We start from the raw sequence: 27,277 nt of genomic DNA, 5'->3' as shown, positions 1-27,277 counted from the left end.
AAATGTGTGTGTCTGGACCAGAAATCCTTCCAGATACATTTAAAATTTTTCCATTAAGTAACCCATAGTGACATTGGAATCATGATAGGTCATATAACTTGCTTTATTAATTTCAGCCTACATATGCAAGTTAGAAAACAGCAACCTTAGGGCCAGGGATTTAGCTCAGTGGTTCCACTACCTGCCTCACAAGCGCGATCCTTGGTACCAAAAACAAAGAAAAACAAAAAGAAAAAGAAAACAAAACAGCAACCTTAGGTAGCTCCTATTACAGCAAAGAACCTGATTATTATCCTCATTCTTACTCCCGCCCTACTAACAGTATTACACTTCCCTGGCATTCCACACGCCTTCCCTTTGCAAGCAGCATGTATTTCCTGTTCTTTTACTGTGGCTCAGCCATGTTCTTGCTTTGTCCTGTGAAGACGAACAGACTCGTGTAACGGTGCTTGCCCGCTTGTGTCTCTGCCATCACCACCGTGAGGCTTCCCAGGGTAGGAGTTGCCTCTCGAGCCTGAGCTCTGAAATGAATCCAGAACTGAACCGAGCCATCACAGAGGAGCTGAGCCTGGCAGGTCCTACTTGAGGCCAAGCCACAGGAAGACGTCTGACCAAGATGAGCTGATTTTCAGACAGGAATAAGCTCCTGAGCTAAACGGATGCTTACTGATGTACCACTGAGAGTTGATGACTGTTTGGCCTACATAAGTTTTGTTTGACTAAGTCGACAAGTTCAGCTCCTCTGAACAATGTACCTTGATGACCTTCTCCTATTTTTTTCTTCATGCTCTTACTAGCAACTGCAAGCATCATTTTGAGGATGACAACAGCCATGGCACAGAGTAAAAGCACAGAAAGTTGGAAGGAAGCCGGGTCCTGGATAACAGCAAGGCCGCACGGTAAGCCCTGATCTGCCTGTATCCAGGCCACATTAAGTAAAGCCATTATTATTTCGGGTTCTGTGCTGCTTGCTGTCACTTCTCTTTCCCTGCTTTTGCTCCCTCTCCTCTGCCAGTAGTCTCGTCAAACACACTGCATCTGTGCCAGATCCGTTCTTGGTCTGGATCTCTGTGCCCCCGTAATCACATGATTCTTTCTTTCTTTCCATTTGTTTTTGTTTGTTTGTTTGTCTGTTTTTGGCTTTCAGTATTGGGCATCAAATTCAGGGTCCTGCATGTTATAGGCAAGCATTCTACCACAGAGCTATATGCCCAGCCCTTCTGATTTTCATCTTTTCATTTGTACCGTTACAGACAGTATCCTTATTTTTTTTCTTTTTTGTTGTTGCTTTTGAGACAGGGTCGCACTATGTACTTGAGACTGACCTCGAACTCACTATGTAGCTCAGGCTGGTCTCGAACTCACAGCGATCATCCTCCTGCCTCAGCCTCCCGCGTGCTGGGATTACAGGTGTGCACCACCACGCCCGACTTCAGTTCCCTTCTTGAAGACGCTTCCCCTAACATCTTATCCAAAATAGCATATTGTACCCTGTCACTATCATCTGACCTGGCTTTTTGTTTTCTTGGTGTCAGTCATACCCCATTTGTCCATTTATTATCCATCTTTTCCATGGACAGAAAGCCATATGACCCTGTAAGGGAGGAAAAGTAGAATCTTTTCTTTGTCTTTCACAAGGGTTATGGCCCATGAAAAGATTATTACAACAAAAGTGTAACAAATATATTCACCCAAAGTTTTATGTGACACAGGGAACTTCAGATGTGAAGACCTAAAGACCCAGAACCAACTTGCATTTTATGCTTCTCTTCCATGAAGAGTGGATGTTGTATAGCAGAATGACTGCACAGAAAGGAGCTCTGGCACACTGGTAATAAAGTGACGAGAACTTGGTGAGTCCCGTTTACTCAGATTCTTATGTCTGCATTCCTTTCCTCTAGGTATAGCGATACCTATCACTTGAGGGGCTAATGGCTGACCTTCCGAGGAAGGTCAGACAATTCCTTCATGGTTAGCTCTCGCAAGAAATGTAGGAGAAGATCAGGGAATGAATTTTCTAATTTTGCTATTTTTCCTCAATCTCCAAGTACCATATTTTGGAGTAGCATGTTCTAGGTCCCAACAATAGCAAAAATTTCATCTCAATTTTTGTTTATGTGTGTTTTATTATGTCTATATTCTGGTGCCTGGCACATAGATGATCTAACTAAATATGTATTGAGTGAAGGAATCTTTCAGTTTTGAGCAGCACCAAGCCTGGAATGCGGTGACTGGAAAAAGATCACATTTACAAGTTATGGAATCAAAGACCATTGCAGGTTGAATTGTAACTTCCAAAATTTGCCTTGAGAAGACAGTGGGATGGGGAGGGGCACTTGTCACCAAGTAAAAGCATATCTCATCCTGAAAATACAATTCATTTGAATTTAACATGGTCTTTACTAAGAAAAAAATCCTTCAATAGTGTTTCAAAATATAATCAAGTATAATTTTTCCATATTTATTTATTGTTTAATAATTTACCTCCTTACTTGTCTGATGATATGCTAAAATTTAAAGCATATAAAAATGGGTTCACTGCTCTGAACCCTGAGTGTTTAATTCAAATATAAATTGACATATGGCAAATACATAGGATGAAGAGAGACACATGGGGATCAATGGAGGCTCACTGCTTCTCTGAACTTTGTGAGGTGTGTGTGATATCGTACCATGGATTTCATCACCTATGAAAAGTAAAATTGTGTGTTCATTGGGTTTATGTGACCTTTTCCTCCAACAGTTTCAGGGCACTAAAGTTTTAGCACATCCACTCCTTTGGTAATTTGAACATGCAGAGAGGATGAGAAGGTCAAACAATTACAAGAAGACTGCTAGCCCATGTCAGTGGGGTACATCAGGTGCCGGGAGAATTCCTAGTTCAGATATTAACAAACGGACATTACACTTCAGTACAGCGAGGGGAAGCACGAGACCTGCCATGGCACATGCTAAGTGACCCTGGGGAGCTGGGCAACGCAGCTGGCCTTCTCTGAAAGTACGGAAGAAAAAGCAGGAAAAGGCGGTGTTTTCCAAACTAAACATTAAGATTTTTATCAGTATAGGTGCTTCATATAGAATCCTTACCGGCATTCAAACATTTATTTTTTCTTGTGTGAATGAAGCTGTTTGTAAGGGTAGAAAACTCTCTATTCCATTCTACTAATTATTATTGTCTTTTAGTAAACAAAACTTTTATGATTTTTATGAATTTTTTCTTTGAGCTTTTACAACAGCCAGTCATACAGCGTACAGTACCAGAAGAGGTTTCATGCTAGCAGAGAGAGCCACGGGAGTGTTACATGAGCGAGGGGATTAACGCAGGGCTGGGCTGCACACACGGAGGGAGCTGACGGAGGGAGGGCGCTGCGGCTTCAGGTGACGATCAGATGAGCAGCCTCTGTCCCTGCAGTCTGCCAGGCCGAGGGGCGCTGCTCTTGCCACCATGCGACCCTGAGAGTATAGCTTAGCTTTTCAGAGCTCAGGCAGGTCCTCCACGAGTGAGGAACGTCGCAGCCCATGTGGAAAGGGCTCTGGGAAGCAGGGTTCCCACTCTGGAGGGGAGAGGGTACTTTGGAGCCGACCAGAGACTGTTGACCACAGGCAGCCACACAGTGGAAAGGGAGCTCTGCCTATTGGACACGGAGGCAGGTCAAGACTACACCGCAGTCTTAGCTCTCCCCGTCAGAGCGGTTATTATAGAAAGACAAACAAGCAGAAGTAACAAATGCTGGTGAGGACACGAAGAGGGAATGCTGACACGCCGTTGATTGGAATGTTATTCGTTCAGCCACTATGAAAAGCAGTGTGGCGTTTCCCCACAAAAGCCTGAAAATAGAACTGCCGTCTGATCTAGCTGTCCCACTCCTCGAAAATGAAGCCAGCGTCCCAGAGGAACATCTACATGTCCGTGCTTGTTGTGCTCTACTCATAGGAGCCAAGGCACGGACTCAGGCCGAGTGCCTGCCAACAGACGGACACATGAAGGAAGGACGGCCTCCGTGCACAGTGGAGTATTATTCAGCTGTGAAGAAGAATGAGATCCTGTCATTTGCAGGGAAAGGGGTGGGCCCAGAAGGTATGTTCAGTGGAATATGTCAAGCGTAGAAAGGTAAATATTGCATGTTTTCTCTTATTTGTGGAGATTAAAATAAGATGACCTGAAAGTAGAGGAGGAAAGTTAGAGAGTAGGGAGGACACTGGGGAAGAAGAAGAGCAAAGGAGAGTAGAAGGGAGGTTGGCCACGATTACTGCCTAACAGGCATTTCTGGAAGCGTCCCAGGGAGTCCCATTAATTTCTGAAATTATTCTGTGTTGAAAAAATAAAAGGAAATGCATCCACTTAAATTAACTGATAACTGCAAGTGAACATCACAAATTCAGCTCAGAACTTCACCGAGGTAAGAATAAAATATTAGCTAATATATTTTTAATTTTCCTGAAATAATTCCCATCAGATTTGGACATGCATATGCAACCGAGAAAAACACGGCTGGACTCACCCATACACCCAGCCTTAATGCTTTAGCAATGGAAGACAGAGGATGGATTTTTTTACTGATTTGTTTTGCCTTCATGAACAAATTAGTTAAAATCGCTTCGTCTGGTTCTACAATGTAATTCAGGTCTGACGCATGAAAAGTTCTGTGAATTGTTATTTGAACTACAAATGAAAACTGTACTGTAATACAAGTCGGTAAAAATGAACAAATGAGCCTTAAAATATTTATCTACAAATTACCTAACTAGAGAAAGCACAAGATGATTGTCAAAGTGAAGTTAACAAAAGAAGAGAAACAGCACTAACGAAAGATTAAAGTTTCTTGGTGTCTGAGTTCTAAACCTTCAGGATTTACAGAGGAGAGTGAAAGGGCCCCTTCTGGTCTACAGTTTGGGGGAGTGGATACGAGGGGTGTGAACCACGGCTGTTGTCTGGCTGGAGAAGCAGCTGAGAGGCACCAATAAAGCAGCGCCACGAAGAGGGCCAGGAGAGCAGCCTGCACCAGGCTTAACGCACGCAGAATGAGGCTCCCTGGTTCTGGTGAGAGAGACGCGAAAGTCCGGCTCATTGCTCAGCACAGTTCCCCTCTCACTTACTCTTGACGCCTCAGTGTGGACAGCTCTCCTTTTACTTAATAACTTAGCTTTTAAGAGAAACTTACTCTTTGAAAAAAAGCCAATCAGCCTCTTCCTGCCTTGTTTCCATTTAGGATGCTCTTTCTCCTGGAAGTTGTGGAGCTCTGCTCTCACCAGGTGGCGGTTCTCGACTCTGCAGGTAAGAGAAAAGAAAAGGAAACGTCCTGTCACTCACCAGACCGCACCTCCCCACCACTGTTTGTGACACTGTCAGAGTAACTACCAGGATAAAATGTGCCCAAGACTTCCGCTTACTTCAACAAGACATTAAAAATTAACTGCTCAGTTTCTTTGAGTTGCTGTAAAAAATTGCAAATGTTGATTCATTTATAACCACAGCATTTCAAAGGTCTTATCTTTCTGTTTTGAAATTCCTGTCACTATTGAGAAAAGCGACTGTAACTGGCCGTGTCATCCTTATCATATTGGACTGCAGAATCAACCTCTTAGATGAAGGAAGAATTGGTAGCCATCTGTTTACAGTGAGACAAACGCCTCCTCCATTTGGGTGCGTTTTTTACTAGACTTTGCTGTGTTGTCTTAGTTCCTGCCTTGTCTCCAGTCTCCCATGACAGAGAGAACCATTTGTCTTCCAGAGATTTAGTAAGAATTAAGGAAATAATAAGGGAAGGTAGCTAGTGCTACTGTAGCTGCCGTTTGCCTAAAGGCCAGTTGCCTCCCTTCCTTACATGCAATTTCAGGGGTAATGACAGGGATGGCTGTGAACTATTGAGCTGTGATCCAGGTGTTGCACCAACCAGTCTCATTCCTAAAACCACTCTATGAAGAAAACGGGACTCAGACATTAGCTGCGTTAACTTGTTCAAGGTCCTACAGCTGATGTATGATGAATCAATTTCAGGGCATCGAAACCCTTTACCAGAAAGCTGTCCTGACTTTGGATCTTCACACCAAATATGGAATCACACAGGCCTTGGGCAGTCTTTTAATTATTTGTGGGCTGCCTTCTTATGGGAGAGAGATTGCTGTGACATTATCACATTTAGTTTTTGAAAAACAGTACGACATTGCCAAGAAGTAAAGCTTAAGATCAACTCTGAGAAACAGCCCAGGCTGGTACACAACAGAAAGTAGGCCTGCCTTTTTCCTGAGGAACAGGGCTACTCAGGCTTCATCTAGCCTTTTGTTGACACACATGAGATTAACAAATCATAGAAGTATTTAAAGAAAATGCTCAGAGAGCGGAGCACATGGTGCACACCCACAATCCCAGGTCTGAGGGAGGCTGAGGCAAGAGGATCACAAGTTTGAGTCCTGCGTGAGCAACTTCATGAGACAAGAGAACTTGGGATGTAGGTTAGCAGTGGGTCTCCTGGGTTTAATCCCTAGTACCAGTAAAACCAACCACACCAAACAAAGCCCTCTTATCTCAAGATGTGCACAAACTCATAACCAACTGCCCATGTCCTCCTTGATTTTCCATTAATCTGCAAGATGCCTGCTGACAAAATCCTCTCAATTTCTGTTCACTCCTCTAAGTACCATTAAGTGCTGGTCCCACCTTTCAGAGTCCAGCCACTTCTAAAGAGCAGTTTATTTTAAATTAATGTCCATTCTTTTGGAAACTCAATTTCCAAAATCATCAATCTAAAGGGCACCTCGTGTGCCTCTGGATGTGTGGATGAGTTGGAAACCTTCAGAATGCTGATACCTAGAACTGGTTGGTTGGTTCCCAACTTCATCACCCCAAGCGCAACTTTGTGACCAGTCTAGAAACTTCAGGATTTGCACACTGTGTCATCCCAAACACTTTACATCCATAAAATTGGTCCTAGAACTTGAAGAGAGGATTTATATTTCTTTAAGGTGCCTTATTAAGTGAAAAACAGTTTGGGTGGAATTCTACCTTGACTTTTCAGAACAAAAATGACTGTGAAGATGATTACTTTATGGATTGCTCACACTGTTTATTCTGTTTGACAATGGCATGCGCTGTGTGAGCTGCTGCCTCACACAATCCTTTTTTGGCATTTGCTTACACTATCCCTTACACTTCCAGAACTCTTTTACTTACATCTCAGGAGTTGGAATATCTGGTGTCTTTTTCACCTCTCAAGAGGGACGCCATAAGGAAGCTTGGGTCCACAGCAGTTAGAGGCATCGATTAGCACTTGCATTAAGGAGCACTTATCAATGGAATAGATTCCTCCATTAACAGGGCAGACCCCCATGGCTCTGTGGAAACTTCTTTAGTCAAAGAACATTAAAAGCAGTTTTCACTCAAAAGTCCCCTGCTCTTTCTCTTGAAAAGAAAGATCGCTTTCCTCTGACTTCAAGTGAAATGTTTCTTAGAACTAGAAAGTTGTAAGAAGTAGGTATCTGTAAGTGGACTTTCCATGTGTGTTCGTAGCAGTTAATAGTAACCTGATGTTGTGTCGTGAGCAGTTGTGTGTGTGAGAGAGGAAGAGAGAGAGATGTGTGTACTCCTGTGTGTGTGAAGGTGACTGTGCTGGCTCCTTCGGCCAAATTCCAGAGACACAGAGTTACACAGGTATCATCGTCTTTACCGACAGGGCCAGTCAGTTCCTGGGGAGTCTTCCCAAGTTGGAATGACACTCTGCCAAGCCAGTATCTTCTTCCTTCACCATGTTTTCTCACCGTGATGCTAACTTACACACGGACCTTTTCCTGGGCAGAATTCCACAAAGACCACTTACAATTGCAAGGGTCACTTTGGGGAGTTTTGACCTGAAAAGCAAAGGACAAAGAGATCTTCATGGGAAAATTGTCTTGTTTATCTAAAGGGAGGCTCATTTTATTTAACATAGAAATTATGCCCGTTGATTTTCTATACAAGGTTTAATAATTGGTGGCTTTTAAATTTCATTACTTGATAAATTATCTAGAGCTCAATCCTATCAAAGCCAATTATATGTAACTTTTTGTTCGGTTTTCCCTTTGCCTCTCTGACAAACATTAAAGAGTAACTGATTTTTAACAATTCTTTCATTTTTCATGTACTGTAGGAGTTTTGGGAACAGAAAAATGGTAACAAAAAAAGTTATTATTAAAATCTGTTTGGGCCGGGGATTTAGCTCAGAGGTTCTGCTACCTGCCTTTCAAGCCCCCAAGGACCTGAGTTCGATCCCCAGTACCAAAAAAAAACCCCAAAACAAAAAACTATTTTTTATGCATACTAGAAAATATTTTTGTAGAATGACCTGTGTTTTTGTAGCTTTGAGATAATAAGAAAATGTTTTAATTTCAAACTAAAATAAGACGTTTGGTATAATTTAAATTCTTTAAATATTATTTTACACTATAGAAAAACTGGGCTCGGGATTTAGCTCAGTGGTTCTGGTGCCTGCCTCACAAGAGCAAGGGCCCGAGTTCTATCCCCAGTACCAAAAAGAAAAAAAAAAAAAAAAAAAAAAAAAGAAAAACTATTAGAAACTATTTTGGTTTGTTCCAATTAGGGTTAAATTTTTTTATAATTCAAAATATCCTACAAGTTTTTATGAGTTAAATGAACTACCATAGCATGTTTAAAATTAAAAATTATTTATATATATGAATTATATTCAGCTAAATAGAATGATAATAAATATCCTTTAAAATTTTTTATTTTAAGAAAATTTATAATGTTCTAGATAAAAGATATAATGCTAGCCACATTGTAAATTCCATATCGTTTGTTATATTTAAGATCACACAGAAATGATTAAGCTGATTAGAAATGATCTTTGAATATCTAAACAGTTTATAAATAAATTTTTTAAAAGACACACAAGAAACTAGTTACTAAATAAAATTAACCTTATGGCTGGGAATTTAGCTCAGTGGTTCTGCTGCTGTCTCACAAGCCAAAGGACCCAAGTTTGATCCCTGGTACCAAAAAAAAAAAAAAAATTAACACATTTCTTAAAACAACAGATTAAATGTAAAAATGTTTTTGGATATACCTACAGAGAAGAGGATATATGTATAACCCTCTAGAGCTGGTTGTAATGGTAGGAAATACATTTTCCAATTAAAAACAATAGCTAATTAACCTTGTCTGAAATATTCCAAACTTTAATTATTATGAGTCTTTGTCTACCAGCTTAGTAATTTACAATTGACAAATCATAAAATATTCATCCTCTTCAGATAAATAATATACATATTCTAATAAAAGTCTTTCATTGATTACCTTTGAGTTAAAAGGATTATCTTATGTTTAACCACAAAGATTAAAACAGTAACTACATAGCAAACTCTTTTCCCAAATCATATGTACAAATATTTTTTCCCTTTTATTCATAAAGGATGTGAACATATTCTAGGAAAACTAACTGAAAAGAGTCGCTAGAAATCCTTTGGGCCTTTCATTAGCTCCAATGGCCAAGCCACATGACAGTTTTTAAGAGCTGGCAATGTAAAACACAAAAAATTCAATTAAGTCAATTTCAGAGTCTCTGCTGAACTTAATGATTCCCATGCTTTTTGCACACTCTTCTTACAAAAGTATTTATAATTTTTCATCTGGCCATGGGAATGCTCTGAAATGCTGCTGTCTTTGCCCACTGTGGTCTGTTACTCTGACAGTCCAAGTCTAGCCCACACCTTTCTTTACCTGAAGGAAAAATCCCACTGTTGCTAACCCCCTTTAGGGAACTATCAGTACTCTGAACAATTTTCGTAGAGATTCCCCTTGGATAATCCTTATTTAATTATGTCTTTCAGTTGTTTATACTTTAAAAACTAAAAATTCCAAGCAGGCTATCCTATAAAAAAACCTTAAATTTATGCTTAAAATGTAGGCTCTTATTGAACTTTAGTTGAGAAAGTTGTTTTTCATGGGAATCCTGTTACCATTTCTTATACTCTTATGCAAGTACGTGGAGCTACCCAGTTACATACATAAGTGGCACTTCGTGGGAACCAGGATTTCCACTGTTGGAGTGGGAGTTTACAAAGTGCAGGGAGAGGAGGTTAGAATAATCTGTGGTGATGAATATCAGTGTGAATGCTGGTGAGAGAGTCCAACAGCAACATCCTCCTGAGCAATGCAGCCCTTGGACTGTGCTTTCCATTAAAATGAGCGGGGGGTCCTGAGAAAATGACCGATTCTAAAACTGAGGCAAGAGGTATACAAGGTGGCCCTGGAGTGTGGTGTAGTGGCAGAAAGTGAGGAAATGCTAAAGAGACAAAAACAAGAAACTTTACATCCATGGAGGAAGGTCAAAGGGACACAAAACCAATAAAAAAAATTCCTGGTATAATGTGATCAAAAATTACATAAAATTACACTGGATTATTAGCCAAAGTATAAAACAATATTCACGAGTCCATACAGACACAAAAAACGATTGAAATAAAAAAGAATGAATGAGAGAGACAGAGACAAAGGAGAAAGAAAGTGAGAAACTTCCATGTACAATTCCAGATAATTTATGTAGGTACTCTGCCCTCAAGAAAGAAGTGATGGTATAAATTTCCACTCTCTGTGTGTTCTGTGTGTAGTGACTTCTTTTTAAAGATTATAGTATGGAAATGGTGACCAGTGTAGAGAAACCTAACAGATACTCCCTCAGGTACATGACAAGGTCAGTGTCAACAGTAATAAATCGTGTTGATGATACATCTTGATATATGATAAAAGTGAGGCTTTACCTCTGTAGCTCCCTCAACCCCAAGCCTAAAACCCTAGTTTAATCATGAGGAAAGTGTTAAATTCCAGTGAAGAAGTGTTTTACAAAACACTTGACTTGTACCCGTCAAAAATAGTCATGGTGATCAGAAACAAGTCTGAGAAACTGTCACTCCCAAAGACAGCCTGATATGATGTAGTAATTAAGTGTAATCTGGACGAGATTTGGGGACACAAAAGGGGCAGTAGTGGCTGGGGGTGTACTGTGTGCATGTGAGGTCTTCAATAATGAGTGCTGAGAGAGAGAGAGAGAGAGAGTCACAGAGACAGAGACACCGAAAGAAAGAAAGGATACAAGGAAGAAAGGATGGAAGGAAGAGAGAAAAAGGAAGAGAAGGGAGGGAGGGAGGGAAGGAGGGACAGGGAGGAGAGGAGAGGGAGGAGGGAAGAAATGGAAAGAAAGGGAGGGGAGGAAAGGGACGTGCAGTGGACACAGGGAATCTGAATACAGTGCGGACTCCAGGTAACAACACTCTCAGTATTGGTCCGTTAATTGTAACAAGCCCCGCACTTCCCAGCCAGAGCAAAGGCCTTAAACCCTGGATGCTGGAATACAGCCGTGGACAGCCTCTCACTGAGATCCGCCACAGTTCCCAATGTAGCAGGTTCTCCCTGCAACATAAAAAACCGCAAGTTTCCATTCCGAGTATATTCCTGGGGGTCTTTAGCTGGAGGAAACTGGCAGTCAGATTCAATCAGTGTGCGGTAGTGGAAAGCTTTAGAGTCACAGTTTCTGAGATTTTTTTTTTTTTTTACTTTTTTACACTGTTTGTTCTTTAAGTTTTCATTCCCTCCAAAAATCTTGCTTTTTTTTTTTTTTTTTAAAATATGGCATAGATTCTCCAACAAGACTTAGTATTTCTCTAATTGACCTGAAGATGGCAGGCTTGAACAAAAGATGTTTCCATTTTAAAATCTGGGGCTTCTCAAAAGTTCTTTTTTTCTTTTTAAAATTTCATTTTGTTAGTACAAGTTTGCAGTACATACATTTTACAGTCGTCCTGGGGAGTCAGCTCATGTACATAACGCAGCTTGTTTCTTTTCTTTAATTCCCTCCCTTCCCTCTCCTCCCTGTCCCCTGGTCCCCTCCACTTTTTCATGCTTGTTGGCATTGTTAATCTCAGTTTGTGTTTATGGCATATAAAGTCCATATTCATTGAGGTTATTAGGACCTTGTGAGTGGGCAAATGCCAAAGGTTCTCTTTGATGCTGGTGTTACGAATGATCTTTTCTTACTTCCTACAGGCTTAAAAAAAAAAAGTATCTATGTTTGTCTTACATATTTTTTTGTCATTGTTTCCCAAAGGGCCAGGGCATTTTTCTCACTTTTTCTGGGTACTGAATTCGGTCATTAGAATCTGGAGGCATCTGAAGTGGAAGCAACGCATTTAGGCGAGCATGTGAGGGGACCAGAAGGGACCAGTGACATGAGCTCTGCAGGTCCTCTGGGAGTGCTGCCTTGTTGCTCAGAACTCCTCCGCTTTGGTGCTCAGCGCTCCTGGCCTCCTGGATTGGATATTTATCTTTGAGAATAGTGAGTCTGAAAACCAAGGTGATGACAGCACCGACAACAAAAGTCTAGAACAAAGTGAATCTGGTGACGAGGACCAGGTAGCGCAAGGCACTGCCTTCACTAGGAATCCGTTAGAGTTTCAAAATTAATACTATGTACGACAGAGGAAGCACTTCTAATTACTAGTGAATGCCACACTGCTCACTTTCTATAATGCAAGTTTAGTTGTCCTCTCAGACTCAGTGACTTTTCCTACTTACTAGATTTTCTGCTTCAGGGGTTGACAAAAACAACAACCAACCCATTAGTTGGTCAGTAGTTATCATCTTTGGTAAGCAATGTGGTAGGAACAAAGGGTGGATCCCTTTCAGTAATTCAGTAATTCACCCATTTCACGTAAAATAGCTGTAGAATTAAGTGACACCTGGGTGTTTTGTTATACTCCTGTGTGGCCCACCTCATTTTCTGCAGAAGTTTCTGTCCTGGGGATCCAGGGCAGATTAGGAATGGTCATTCATTCAGCAAACCCATGTCCTCCTTTACTCTACCAGCACACAAGGCTGTAAAGCAACTAAACAAGAAATCTGTGTCTCTGTGTGTATGTGCCTGTGACTGTGCAATCAGTGGAAGCGGAAGTGTTACATCTGCTCTCAATTAAATTAAATCGGTCCTTAGCCCCTGTCCTGCAGCTGGGGAGGATTTGGGTCACTTATTATCGGTGTTTCTCATAATTCCACCCACGGTAGCCCAAACTGTCTGAAGACCGATGGAGACTAATAAAGAAAGGACCCCTGGGAAACTCCTGCTGGTCTTTTCATAGCGACTCCTGAGTGGAATCACTGCTGACCATTAGATTTGTCTAAACTTAGCATGGGAACTCATATGCTTTTTTAGCCAGCATAGTTTCATCATCTTTTTCGGAGTTGAACTTGGCATTCACTGTGTGTTGCGCCGCTCTCATCACCCCCCTGACCCATCCTCCTGAGCAGTGATGCTTCCTGTTACTGAGCTGTGCTGAATGCCTTTCACTTCTGACCTGACTTGACCCTCATTTTAGTCCTGAGCTCCCATTTCACACCCCAAGCACAGAGTAGCTAAGCAGCACGCCCATAACAGACAGCTGGTAACAGGGTATCACATCAATTGTGAATTCCAGTTCTCTGGCTCTGTCAATTAGCTACATCGCTGTTTTTTTTTTTTAATTAAGAAAAGGGTGTAAATAATATACTGTATACTTATTAAAAACTACACTAAAAAACATTGTTTTGTTTAGTTTGGGAGAACTTCAGGCACTGTGATGTCACCAAACCCGAGTGGAGTCCTGTGCGCTGATACTTCTCAGCAACCCTGGTACAGCAGATATATTCACTCCCTCAAAAGATTTAAGGTTAAAATCATTATAGATGTTTGATAGTCATTTAGAACTAATGCTGTAATTAATTGTTGTCATTGCTATTATTGCCTCAATTTGTTGATTCTGAATAATAAATGTTCAAACCAGAAAGACAGCGAGCATTGAGCACTGAACAAAACAAGCCATTTTCATCAAAATTAAGAAGTCAGGAAAGCATCTCTCCAAATAAAATATGTCAGTAACAGCAGTGAACACTGGAGGGCAGTAATACACAACTTACTCTATGATTTATTTTCTTTAAAGCAATTATATTAACTAAATAATGGTCTTTAAAGTCTCCATTTTGGAAAGGAAAGATGTGTACTCCAAATGTCCCTGTGAACGCTTAGTTGATCAAGATCTGATTCAATTTGTGGATTGCGTAGTTGTCAATGGATGGGACTTCACAACCAAATTATTTTGCTCTTGTCACTTCTTAGACTCAAACTCAGGACAATTATTAATTTTGAATTTCTTCTGGATTTTAAATTTGAATTTCTAGTACATGTTTCAGGGAGGGAAGACTGTCCCACAAACATCCAGATCTCAGGCTGTTCTTACAGACCCCGCCAGTTTGGTCAGGTCCCAGGGCAGACAGGAGCTGGAGCGCAGGGGGAGGGAGGAGAGGCTGGCCTGATGCTGGCGCTGTGTGATGAAGACAGGTTCCGGCTGTCAGGCCCCAGCTCCCGAGGCTGTGTGGTTGCGAGGCCTTCTCTTCGGGGGCCTGCGGCTGTGCTGGTTTTAGACTCACTGCTGCCGCTCTGCTCCATGCGCATCCTGCTGTGCACCTTGCCGGCAGCTCTTCTTACCTAGGGAACTAGTGTTTCTCTGAACTTGTGGGTCCAGGATAACCAACAACAAACTGAGGGGGGGCTTCATAGTTCGGGGATGGCGGGGAGAGAGAGAGAGAGAGAGAGGAGAACCTGTCTCTGAGGTGTGATCTGTCCCCTGGCGTTTAGTTCACGACCCCAGGCTGCGTGTACTTCTGTTTCTGCAGCTCGTCTTTCCTTATATCCCCCGTAAGAGGAATAAGCCTGCTGTACAGGGTCATCAAGTGTGTTTCCTTCTCTGCTTCTTCAAAGACACATTTAAGCCCCTCGATTGAATTGTTGCTCGTCGTGTTCAAGGAAAACAGTGGCGTCTCCTGTCCATAGACAGGGAAGGTGCTATGTGTACCTTGCTCTTTGGAGCCCCGGGTCCTAGGGGAAAGGACTGGATAGTTTCTGTGCTTTTTACTGCAAGTGTTTGCAGGCAAGGCTCTCTGCTAACCCAGTAAATACTCACTGACACGGATGCTCACGCGTGTACAGAGCAGAACATGTTTTCCAGGTGGCTTCTAAGATTTGTATTTTCTGTTTTCGTCACTGCTTGGAACAGATCCTTTTATCCCACCGTGTTAGAGCTCTGTGAAAATATAAATATTTTCGTTGTGACAACATGCTGTAATAAGGAATTTGGTCACTGCATTTCCCCCTTCTAGCATAGTCTTTGCTCTACTTTGATATTTCTTGTGTCATTCATCATGCATTTTATGTCCTCATTTTTCACTCTGGAGATTGTTGAGGATTTGGTGATGTTTCCTGTGAATATGTTTACTCCTCAGCAGAGTCCTGTCTCTGATACTCCCTGTGGCGGAGGAAAAGCGGCAGGCATTGTATATTATCTGGCAGGGTCCTCCCAAACCATTTATCTGAAGCTGATTTTAACGCCCTCTGCTTCACAGACCGTCTTTTTCTTCTTAGGTAAGGTCTTACTAAAAGGAAACACCTGTTTGAATATGTATAAATTAGAGTAAATATAAACAGAAGGACTTCTTAACACATGGGATTTTCCTTATCTATTTTCTAATGATTCCTGGCACAGATAGACTGGGGATATGACCTAGGACTCTAAGTTTGACCCATTAGCTATTTTTCTTCTTCTTTTTCTTTTTTTTACATGGTGAGTTGAAAGCCATTTCCCGCCAGGCCACTGTGGACATTGCTGAGCCATGACCACGACAGTAGTAAGTGTGGGATCTTTTTTTTTTGTAATGATATGAGTCTAATTTTTCCCATTTTACTTATATTTTGCCTATGTAAGTGTCAAGATAATATTTTCCCTATTTAGTGTGGTGCCCTCCGTGATAACAGCTCAGTTTAGAATCACTGTTATAAAACTGAATTAAAATGGTTCAAGAATACTTATGTCTTCAGTTGTCTGAAATAATCTAACAAATATTCTGAAAAGGATCTAATAGACCATTACACTTATGAATGTATATAAAAATCTAAAACTAAGTACTGGAAAATTTAATCTTTGATTTATAAAATATAGAAAAATATGAGCAAGATGTAGTTTTTTCAGGAATGTAAGATTATTTAAATATTTGAAAATCAATGAAAATATGATTATTTCCATAACTGCAGCAAAAATACTGGATGAAATCAAAGCAACTTTATAATAAAGTCCTAGAAAACTAGTATTAGGTGGGAATTTTAAAAATAGAAGATAAGCTGACACAACATGTAATGAGACAGCACTGAAAGTGTGACCAGGAAAAAGAAACAGATACTTACTGTTACCACCGTTCTGCAGCATTTCACTGAAGGTCCTGGTCAGTGCCGTAGGTCAAGGGAAAGAAATCATTCCCTGGAAATGGAAAAGTGATCACCATCCACACACCACATGTTCGCAAACTGTGTGTTCACATGCATAGAAAATCCCAAGGACAAGATGATTTCACGGACAGCCAGTATAAACAAACCAGTTATATTTTTATACAGTAACTCAAACAAGTAATGACAGTTTGAACACACAGTGGAATATAGCTATGAAAAGATAAGCCTGAATGAAGCATGGGGAGATAAAAATACAGAGGAAAAGGTAAAATACACAGGAAGTACAGCAAAAAGGTCTAAAACATGAGTAATTGCAGTCTAGGAATGTAGCAGAGGTAATGAATGCAGAGCTAATGGCTAAGAACAGTACCTATACTTGTGAAAAAACATCAAGGCACATATTAAGAAGTTTTACAAAGTTTAACTGCCAATCTAAAATTCTGTTTCCATCCTCAGAAAATGCAGTTGAAATGAAGACATTTTCAGAGGTCTGAAACAGAGGACAATAGAGTATTCAAATGACCAATAAAAATATGAAAAAATGCTCACAAGTGCATCAATGAACCAATATACAAATTAAAATCAATTTCAGATATCTTTGCATACTTACAAAGCTAGTTTCAGTGACAGTGTGGACAAAAAGCACTGTCAAACACTGCTGGTGAAAGCGTAAATCGGTACAAGCAGTTTGTAACATTATTTGCCAATACATACCAAAGTGGAGGATATATTATATTGTGGCTTTGCAGGTCTACTCCTGGGTGAACACCTGGCAGGTGTGCCTGCAGTGTGTCGCCATTGTTGCAAACAAGAGTGTCTGCAGCATCATTCAAACAGTCCACAGGTGAAAGCAGCCCAGATAACCGTCAATAAGAGAGTAGGAAATGGCAGGACTCTAGAATATCGAAATAATGCAGTACTTGAAGTCTTTTCCTCTAAGAATTTATTCGTTCCAAAACTGCCTCTGTATACCAGTTAATTGGGAATCTATAATGTGGTCATATAAAAATTATAGCTATGCAGTAATTTTGCTAAAATACTACTTTAAGATTAAAATATAATTATAACTATATTCATACATTATCTCTGATGTTATCATTGTTTCAATTATATAGATTCTCAAGGGAGAGAATTTAGATACCATGAATAGAAACAGTATAGAATTCACCCTAAAGTTTACCATTCATAGATAACCACTGTGACATTTTAAAATATTTACGATCTTTTTATGACTATGCACACATATCTTATTATACTATTTGAATTTGAATATCAATAAATATTCTTCAGGAACATTAAATTTATAATAGCTATGTTATATTTCCTCATGAAGATACAATATAATTTATTTCAACATTCCTTAATGATGAACTTTTAGATTGTTTTCATTATTTTCCTGTTGTATAATGTTGTGACTGTCTTGATGTAGTAATAATTTTTGCCTAAATTGCTATTTTCATAACAATTATATTGAGACCTAATTGATATACTATACAATTCTCAAATTTAATACAGTGATTTTTTAGTGTAAAGCATTGTACACTTTTCCCCACCAGTTCATTTAGAACATTTGCATTATCCCAAAAGGAAATCCTACATCTTTTATCCATGAACCCCAAATTCCTCAGCCCTCTGCTAGCACTGGGCAACCAAACATCTATTTTCTCTACAGATTTGCTTATTTTGGACATTCTACTTGAATGGAATCATATGTAGTGTTTTCATTTATTGTATTTTCGAGGATGATCCGTGTTGTAATGTTTCAGTTACTTTTTTTGTTGCTGAAGCAAAATATTGATGCTTAAAATTAAAGGATGAAAGGTTTATTTCAGCTCTCAGTTTGTAGAAGTTTTAGTCCATAGTTGGCTGACTCCAAGGCAGGGTGGTAGGGTAGAAAGGCATTGCAAGGGAGAAACAGACCGTGGCAAAGCAGGCAGGAGGTAGCGAAGCAGCAAGCAGCAGCAGCAGCAGCAAGTTTGACTTCTCTCTTTCTCTCTCTTCCCATCCAAGCTGTAAGCATCTTGATTGGTGCCATCCACACTCAGGGTGTGGCTTCCATTACCCACACCTAGAGCTATGGTAAGCCAATTTAAAGATCACACATCCTTAGTTCCAGCATCACACACTTGAGATCCAGTCACCTCCAAAAAGCTCCACCTATGAGCACATGAGGCTTTGGGGGGACATCTAGATACAAGCCATAACATGTAGTATGTATTAGCACTTAATTTTTGTTGCAAAACAATTTCGCTTATATGGCTCTACTATACATTATATGTCTGTTCATCAGTTGATGGACATTTAGATTGTTTCCAATTTTGCTGTTCTCAATAATGCTGGTATAAATACTCATACAATTTAGGTGTGGGCATATATTTTCATTTCTATTGGGTATATAACTAGTGGGGAAGTTAATGAGTTGATCACAAACATTTCCAGTTTTTCTTTTCATTTCCAGTTTTTTTCTGTAAACCCAAAGGACTTATTCAAAATTATATAGTAATTCTAAATTTTTAGTTCTCTGAATTTAAGTTCTGTATTTTCAGGCCCACCCAGAGTTGGCTGTTTTATACGACTAAGGCCAGAGAGAGCACAGAGCAATGTGCACTGCATGGATGCGTCACATGGCAGCTCTGTTTAAACGTTCAGGAATGGCCAGGTTGTTTTCCAGAGTTTTATATTTTATATTTCCACCAGCCTTGTGTAAATAAAGGTTTCACCTTCTGAGTGTCCTCACCAATACTTATTATGATCTATTTTTTAAAATTTAATAATCTTTTTGGTTATGAAGTTACATGTCTCTGTGATTTTGATTTGAATTTCCTTGATGACTCGTTGACTGAAATTCTATTTAATTAAGATACTTTTGGGGATATAAAATACTGAGTTAATAGTCCAATTTTTAGTTCCAATTTTTAGTTGATGTGTAATGCCAAATGGATTTTCAATAATCAAATGGATTTTATTCTAACTGGAACTATGCAGGAAGCATGAAACCTTTATTAAAATAGGTATTTAAATATTTGCCAATTTAGTGAACTTGATATAATTTCAGACCCATTTCGTGTGCCACAGCATTTCACACATGATAACTGCTTATATAACTTCAGGGAGGCGCCCATATTCTTTGTTCATTTTCCTATTGAGTGTAATATTTTGCTTTTTTTATTGAGTGGTATGAGCTTTTTACAGTAGTCCTATTTTCCACAAGCTATGTTAAATATACATTGGTTTTGGAAATTGTTCTTAAAAAAGCTTACATTCATCATGAATAATTCTGTTAGCTAAAGAATATTTTAGTAAATTGTCACTATAAAATATTTTGAAAAAAATTAAAATTTCCCACTCCTTGGTATAACTAACCATCTTGAAACTCTAGTAACCATCTTGAAACTGTTAAGAGACCAAAAAACGTTTAAAGCATGTTCAGTTATTTAAACAGTAACAAATACTAGGCAAACGGAGACTGGGCAAGTGTGTCCATCAGCTTCCTGTTGCTGGGACAGAGTTCCCGACACCTGCAGTTTAAAGGCGGGAGGTGCAGTTCGGCTCGTGGTCTCACAGGTCTCAATGACACTGCAGTCACTCCTCGGGGCTCTCTTCTGTCCATGCTGATGAGGCGATCCAGCACAGTTGCCCAGTGTCTCAGTTTTTACTTACATTTGAAAAAATTTCATGACAAAATCTAGGCCTGAGCCTTGTATCCCTTCCTGGTTTGCAAAATTCTTAAACTGAACTCTCTGAAGTGTGATGCGCATCTTCTGCTGATAGTGGATCGAATTACGGCTCCTATTTCCCCTGAATGTTTAATGTGTAAAGGTGAGGATTGTTAATGGGTTGCTTACAAACATTTTTAGCTTTTCATTGGGAAGATCTGTAAACCCAAAGATCTTATTCAAAACTGTAGAGTACTGTAATGCAGAATTTGTAGTCCTCTGCATTTAAGTTCTGTATTTTCAGGCTTCATTAGTCTCCTTTTCCTACCCAGAATTGGCCAGATAGGGCACGGAATAGTGTGCAATGGATGACAGATATTATGTACTTTGCTTTAAACTACGTGTTTAAATGGCTAGATATCGATTAAGGCAATAGGAGGTACCAGATATGGAATTGAGATAAAAGGTCCCAGAAGATTTCCCAAAGGTAATGCATGCAAATATCATTACTGTGAAGAGACATGCTGTGTGAAGTAACTTATCTCTCCTTTTTAATTTCTCTCAGCAGTGACATTAACTAAGGGAATCTTCCTAGTATCCTGGAGTTGTTCTCTTTGGGAAGGCGATTTAAGGCTAAGGAATGAGAGATACATATCATCTGATGAAGCTGTAGTAAGTTAAAAATATTATGAGTGGAAACCTCATTTAATACACCTAATCCATTAGACGTCATTGCTTAGCCCAGCCCATCTTAAACATGCTTGGAAGGCTTACACTAACCTTCAGGTGGACAAAATTAACACAAAGCCTATTTTGTAATAAAATGTGGACTATCTCACGTAAGTTATTTAATTATGTGCTTACAGCGCAGGACAGAATGGCTGCATGGGAACAGGAAGCAGAGGGGCATTTTGTAGATGCGGTGGGATGCAAAACATACAGCACAGCACTGGGAAGTACGCGCAGCCCAGCACACTGCATCACTCACCATGCTGGTCGTGTGACCAGTAGGGAGCTGTGGCCCAGCATTCAGAGCATCCTACCGCTTATCGCCAGACTAGGAAAAGAACACATTTCAAAATTTGAAGGTACATCAAAAAATTGTAAGTCGAGCCATTTTAAAGCAGGCAGTAGCTGTATTGGCAAACGGAGTCCTGAATTAGACTCGGCTGTGGGTTGCACCGTGTCTCCCAGAAGATATTACATGTGGAATTCCCAGTCTCACTGTTCTTCAGAAGGTGACCTTATCTGGAAATACAGGCATCCCGAATGCAGTTAGCGGAATTAGGACGGGGACCCGCTGGAATAGGGTGGGCCCTTACTTCAGGAGAACTGGTGTTCTGGTGAGGTGACTTTAGACACAGAGACAGGGAGGAAATAGAAGGCCGTGGAGACAGAGGCAGAGGTTGGAGTGATGCATCTGTAAGACGGGCGCGCTAGAGATTGCTGTTTATCATGACAGGGTTTCCCTCTGCACCACATAAAGAACCAGCTCCTCTGGCGCTGAGTTCAGACTTGTAGCCTCCACAGTCCTGTTGTCTTGAGCTGCCCGTTTGTGGCAACTGATTACAAACGCCGCAGCGAAGTCGAAGAGGTCCCTAAGCCATGTGAGGCTGAAAGAAGAGAGTCGCATCTGAGCCCACTCAGCGAGAGATTTAGTGATTTAGTGAGGTCCTGTCTCAAAAAAATGACAAAAGCCTGGGGATGTAGCTCAGTGTGAAGGCCTTGGGCTCAATCCCCAGAAAATGAAATGAAATGAATCAGGCCTCTAGCTTCTTGCCAAACTGCCTAACAACCTTATTTCAATTTCTTTTCTTGTGGAACAGAAATAACGCCAGGCCATCATGAGAGTCTCTGAAGATGAGATTGGGCATCTGAACCAAAATGAATGTCTGCATCTCCTGTCTCATAGAGCCTTTTCTCCAGGACCTCTCCCTGCTTTGGGTTCATGGCCTATATTTGCCCTATCACGTACTAGGTGCTTGGTGGTGCATTCACTGGTGGAGCAGTTTCACGCAGTGTCACTATGTGACTTTCTCACTGATTTGTAGGGCCCTTGATCATGTTTAGCAAGGCTTAGGAGGCTAAGGCTGTTCCTTAGAAACACACTGATTTCTCTTAAGTTTCGCTGAATGTCCCAAAGCTTCTCCATCTATTCATTCACTTATTCATTGACTCATCCCTTCCTCCCTCATTTATTCCACGCCCCGTAGAGTATCTGTGTATGTCAGACTCCTTTGTTTATGTTGGGCAAGCAGTGGTGAGTAAAACCCAGTAGTGTGGGCCCTACAGAGCTTGCAGAGTCCAGGAGAAGAGATCAGACAGATGTTTTTACAAAGCACTTTATTAATACATGCAAAATCAGAACTGTGAAAGCACATCAAAGGAGAGCAGTGCTTAGCTCTAATAGACTGTAATGGTGAGATGTGACCCTCTTAGGGAGGTCGGAAAGGCCTTTTGACAAAAGCTAATCTGAAGAACGTGCAGAGAGTCAGCCAGGTGGAAAGCAGGAAACAAATAGACGGAGAGAGCACTACTGTACGTGGAAAGCCCTGGTCAGATAAAAGGGTACATTGGGGGCTGACCTTTGATTGTATGCGCAGGGTGTATGAGGGGTGCCAGGTGCTTGGTATGAGGCTGGACAGGTAGGAAAGCAACTAGAGGGCACAGAGTCCTCAATACTATGTGTTTCCCAAGACGAGAGAGAGAGAGAGAGAGAGGCCTCACCATCGCCCTTGTGAGTCTTGCGCTCAGGACAGGCTTGTCTCTTGATGGAGGAGGTAGGGGCATCTACCTCTGCTCCCTGCATTCCCGCCCCTTCCATGCCTTCTCAGCTCTGCCTGCATGTGCTCTCTGGTCCTATGCTTGCAGTCTGGGATGAGAGTTCCTCCCCGCTTGTTGTAATACAACTTCAAGGTTCAGGGTGCCTTAAGAGTCACTGTCCAAGGTTCCCCAACTCAACTGGACTCTACCACAGGAACTAAGAATGTTTTCAAAAGTTTTGTTCTAAGGAAACCCCCACTTGGCATATATTCTGGGTCTGGACTTTGGGCAAAAATTGGTATTCACAAGAAGTAGGGGAGTTTCAGTGCTAACTTAAATGTCAGAGATGCAGAACTGTTAATTTACATTTGGCTTGCTGACCTTGAAGTCAGCAGAGCACATTTAATCAAACAGCCAATCTCCAAAGCACAGTAAGAGACAAAAGGCAAAACAAACAAGATAAAACCCCCACAAAAAACCCTCATAAGACAGATAAATCATTTTAAATATCTGTAACCTGTCTCTTATTTCATCCCCTTTGAAGTATAGTTTTTGTCACTTTACAATAGGAAGGTAGAATACATGTGTTATTATTATCATTTTCATATATGAAGCTACCACCGACAGTGGCAAGTTATACCCCGAGTTCTCAGTACTGTTGATAGTTCTGCGTGAAACGAAATCGTATCTCCTGTCTTACCTGGACTTCTCTGTAGCCAGAAGAATGCATCCTCCCGATGACAAAGTAAAACACATGGTATGACTAAGAAGTAGCTTTCTTCTGCACTGCTAACCAGCTACTGAAATAGCAACAGAACTTGGCCTCTTTAACACCTCCCTTCAAGGGCTGACTAGTCCTGGCCTATGAGCAGGGGTAGCAGCATGTCTTTGACATCTTTAATTATAGTATCTGTTGCAGAAAAGGACAGATAAGCCAATTATAGTATCTGTTGCAGAAAAGGACAGATAAGCCAATGGTGGGGAAGCTCTAACAATTAAGGCTGTTCTAATTCCAAGAGTGGGCTCTGCCCTATTGAAGTTCAGTTGCTTCGCATTTATTTACAAGCATTCAGTTCCAATTCCCAGGGGCTGGGAGGTTCAGGCCCTGGCAGCCTGTTACAGGTTTGATTTGTAAATTAGAAAGGCAGTATTTTGCAGGGAAAATTGACACTTGCTAGAAGATTACACACCTTGTCATTCAGTCTGTCTGTTTTCCTCTCAGGAGCCCAATGTAGGCAATGCTTAACAGGAAGTATAGTTTCCTAAATAGCTGTGTTTGAGTTACTATCTGAGCAAAAATAGAACAGAAATTAGAATATTATTCCAGGGAAGGGGGAGGGAATGCATGCTCAGAGTTAGATGATGGCAAGTAAGAGAAAGGAATATTCCCTGACTAAAACAAAGAGGGACTTTACAGGAAGGACATCAGAAACTCTCAGAACTGAAGGGACTCAGGAGATACAGGGTGGATATCAAGGCAATAGCAACCAAAACTACTGAACAATTTGCTCAGAGGGAGTGAGGTCCAGCAAGTTTCAGCCTTTTCCTCTGCTGGACCTGGCTTTTGAAATGTCATCAGGCTGTTAAAATTTTATTTAGCCCATAAGTAGTGTCTGTATTATGTGTCAAAAGCTATAAAAGACCTGAACTTGGAGAATGTAATATGAATGTCTACAATGCACATTAGACTAAATTCACAATAGAGAGGCACAATCAAGACTTTCGACTCCAAATATGAACAGAGGACAGGAATTTAGGAAGCTGGGGAACAACTCCAGGGGAAGGGCACTAGAGATAGGCACTTGGAGATAGGTTTTCCTAGAGAAGTCAGAAGCATTTCAAACTAGGATGTGCGTAATTAATACAGCCCGGTGTGAGCTCACTGTGAGCCCCTCACTTGCTTAAGTCCCTCCTTCTCCTGCCCCCACCTTTGTGACTGCGGTAACGGGGTCTAGCTCAGTGATGGAGCTTTTGCTGGAGAGATCCCTTTGCTCTAGGGAGGTTATATGTGGGAGAGAAGGAAAGGAGAAAGACACACACTGTACTACAAAGCAATAAAAAATAAGCTTCTCCCTGTATATCTTTTGGAGGGTAAGTAACAGACGACAAACCTGAAAGCAGGAAATGAGGTGGTCTCTCTTTTGATTTGTCTCCTGTAGGAAAGGGCTTCTTAGCCTTGCCTACTTTGGGAAGGGGCAAGTGCTCTTAGGGTCCGAAGGCATAAAACACTAAGCTTCACTCACCCCAGAACAGGGGTTTGGGTCCTGAAAAGCCCGTGTTTTAGTATAGTTTTCTCCGGTGAGCAGTGCTGAGCATGACCCAGTGTTGTAAGAAGAGGGCCATCAGTAGCACGGCGGACTCACTCGTGCATGCACCCATTCACGTTTATCGGACCGACTGGAGCCTGGCCCTGACTGAGGCTCGACGCTGGGGTAGAGGACGGGTGCCGCTTCCTTGAATTGCCTGTTTTCTCAGCTGTAAAGCAGGAGCTTCAGACTTAATGCCTTTGGTTTGCCGTTCCCAGAGCTCACAAAGCCTACACCCGAAGGCTGGAGCAGTGTCGGAGGAGCGGGAAAAGGGAGGCTGCTGCTTTCCCTCTGCTCCCTGGCAGGAGGAGTCCTCCAGAAGGTGCTGGCCATGCGCCCCTGTGCGCGGCCTAGCGGTCTGGTATTTGCCGAAAGCTTCGGTGCAATGCAAGAAGATGCAGTGTGTGGGGACGCGATGGACCTGCAGCTCACAGTGGATTTACTGCCCGGCAGGGAGGCGGTGCTGTGCGGGCTTCACGCGATCGGACTTCCTCGAGCAGAGCCGGGTTTATCCAGCCTTTTACACCGACTACCTCAGGAGACCAAGGGGCAGTACGTTGACTTGGAACCACTTTTCGTCAAAGTTCTTCCTTGTTGACCTTTGGTTCCCCTCTCGCCGTGCTGTGCTTCTGGGTTTCTCCACAGAGCTTCTGTCACGGTCTTTGCACCCAAAGGGGGATGCTTACGTGTGAATTTTTTTTTTCAGTCTGGTGCATTTATCTTCTCTGCTCGAATCCCAACAAATGGCCACCAAAAAAGGCTTCAAAATTGCCAGCCTTGAGACTCCTTGAGGTCCAGGTCCAATTCGTACATGACTTGTTGTCTTTTCCTCCCGTCTCACGCAGCACCCTTGACTGTGACACCTGCTAGTAGGAAGAGCTCAACAATTTTCTTCAAGGACAACATCTCAGAGCTGTTTACAGGTACCAACCGGGGCTTCAACAGAAACACCGAATGTGGATGGGATTTAGGGGGTGTCGGGAGAGTTAACAAAGTAGTTTCCAAGGGATGTGAGCTCCTAAGTGGTTCTTTCCCCCAAAATGGGTTCCCTGAAGTTCAGAAGTAGAAGCCTTCTAAGTCGGTGGGTGGAGAACCAGGAAAAGGTAGAGACTGGCTCTGGATTTAGGTTTAGTCAATTGTCAAAGTTCTGAGGAGACTCTTCAGGTCCCCGATCCATGATTCACGCCTCTGTGGTCAGACCTCGCGAGTCCCAGGCCCTGGGCTTTGGAGGTTACAGCTCATCCTCCTGGCAGCTTTAGCCAAGGCCCACTGCTTAGGAAATGCTCCATTTTCCAGAGAGGGACTAAACAGTAAAAACTACAGGACACTTTCCCATTATATAGTACTGTCATGGGGTAACATTGAAAAATTCGGAACAAATAGAGAAAAAGTAAATTCCTCCCAGCCTGGGAATATTAAACCTTCTCAGGATTACTCTTGGCTTGGGGACCCTGTGGGCCTTCCCCTCAGCCCGGACCCTGGCTGACCGACCACATCTGTCTAGAATATCAACGCAGAGGGGCAAGACTTTGATATTTTGCACCAAGAGTTACATTCTCTGCCCAGAAGTAACAGTCTCCTTCCCTCACTACCTAAACACTTAAGCACAGGGGTTCGAAAAAGGAAACTCCGAACTCTTAGGGTTATCAGCGGGAGGTGCCGCACAGAGACGGGCGGCTTCTGCCCCCTTCTCTCCGTGGACGCGTGTTTACGGCTCTAGTGTCCACCACTGTCTGCTCGACTAACTTAAGTTCAGCGAGAAGAGCCACGCTTGGCACCGGGCGGCCGGACAGGATCCCCCGCTCCGATACTGGCCCCAAGCCCAGGCAGCGGAGGCTGGAAGGCTGGGGCTGGGCGTGAGCTTCCTGCCAGGTGGCCCGGTGGTGGAGACGGTAAGGTTGTTTCTAGGGATCCCCTTCGGCCCACTGTCCCTTTGCTCAATCCGGCTTCTGTCACCTTCTCTGTTGTCGCTCTGGTCCCCGTGTGGGCGATGTGAAGGCTCCTTCCCGTGGGGTGGGCTCCCCAGGAAGACCCGGAGAGGCTGCCTCCCCCGGTGCTGCTCTGCCCCGTGCCTCATTCGTCAGCCTCCCTTGCTCCAGACGCGTCCCGCTGGTACCGCCCCTGTTCAGGTCCCGAAAGGATGAGCTTAGATTGAGATTCACAGCGGTGCCTGCGTGCAGCCGCGTTCCGTCCGGTTCGGGCCGAGTCCCGGCTGCGAGCGGAAGGTGAGACGCCCTCACTCGGCGACCCTCCAGCC

General features: G+C 42.1%; 1 protein-coding gene and 1 long non-coding RNA gene across 3 annotated transcripts in view; both read left to right on the top strand.

The window, feature by feature from the left end:
* Positions 1 to 822: 822 nt before the first annotated feature.
* Positions 823 to 27,277, top strand: part of Sh3gl2 (SH3 domain containing GRB2 like 2, endophilin A1) — a 156,682-nt gene continuing 130,227 nt past the window's right edge. The window contains exons 1-4 of one of the 2 annotated variants that reach the window (XM_033757654.1): positions 823 to 899; positions 1,713 to 1,853; positions 3,935 to 4,078; positions 5,211 to 5,275. In XM_033757654.1, the coding sequence (XP_033613545.1) occupies positions 3,982 to 4,078; positions 5,211 to 5,275 (162 nt within the window). In that variant the 5' untranslated portion in view covers positions 823 to 899; positions 1,713 to 1,853; positions 3,935 to 3,981. Of the gene's footprint in view, positions 900 to 1,712; positions 1,854 to 3,934; positions 4,079 to 5,007; positions 5,042 to 5,210; positions 5,276 to 27,277 lie in introns of those variants that run through there. The other variant, XM_033757655.1, reaches the window with a different exon arrangement.
* Positions 14,036 to 27,271, top strand: LOC117283840. The gene is made up of 5 exons (XR_004514858.1): positions 14,036 to 15,700; positions 18,306 to 18,374; positions 18,842 to 18,954; positions 20,517 to 20,623; positions 20,818 to 27,271. It is a non-coding gene; the product is annotated as an uncharacterized LOC117283840 (long non-coding RNA).

Source organism: Fukomys damarensis, unplaced genomic scaffold, assembly GCF_012274545.1.
Source record: "Fukomys damarensis isolate Sample0158 unplaced genomic scaffold, DMR_v1.0_HiC HiC_scaffold_31, whole genome shotgun sequence".
NCBI classification, from domain to species: Eukaryota; Metazoa; Chordata; class Mammalia; order Rodentia; family Bathyergidae; genus Fukomys; species Fukomys damarensis.
This window is presented reverse-complemented; position numbering and strand designations above follow the sequence as displayed.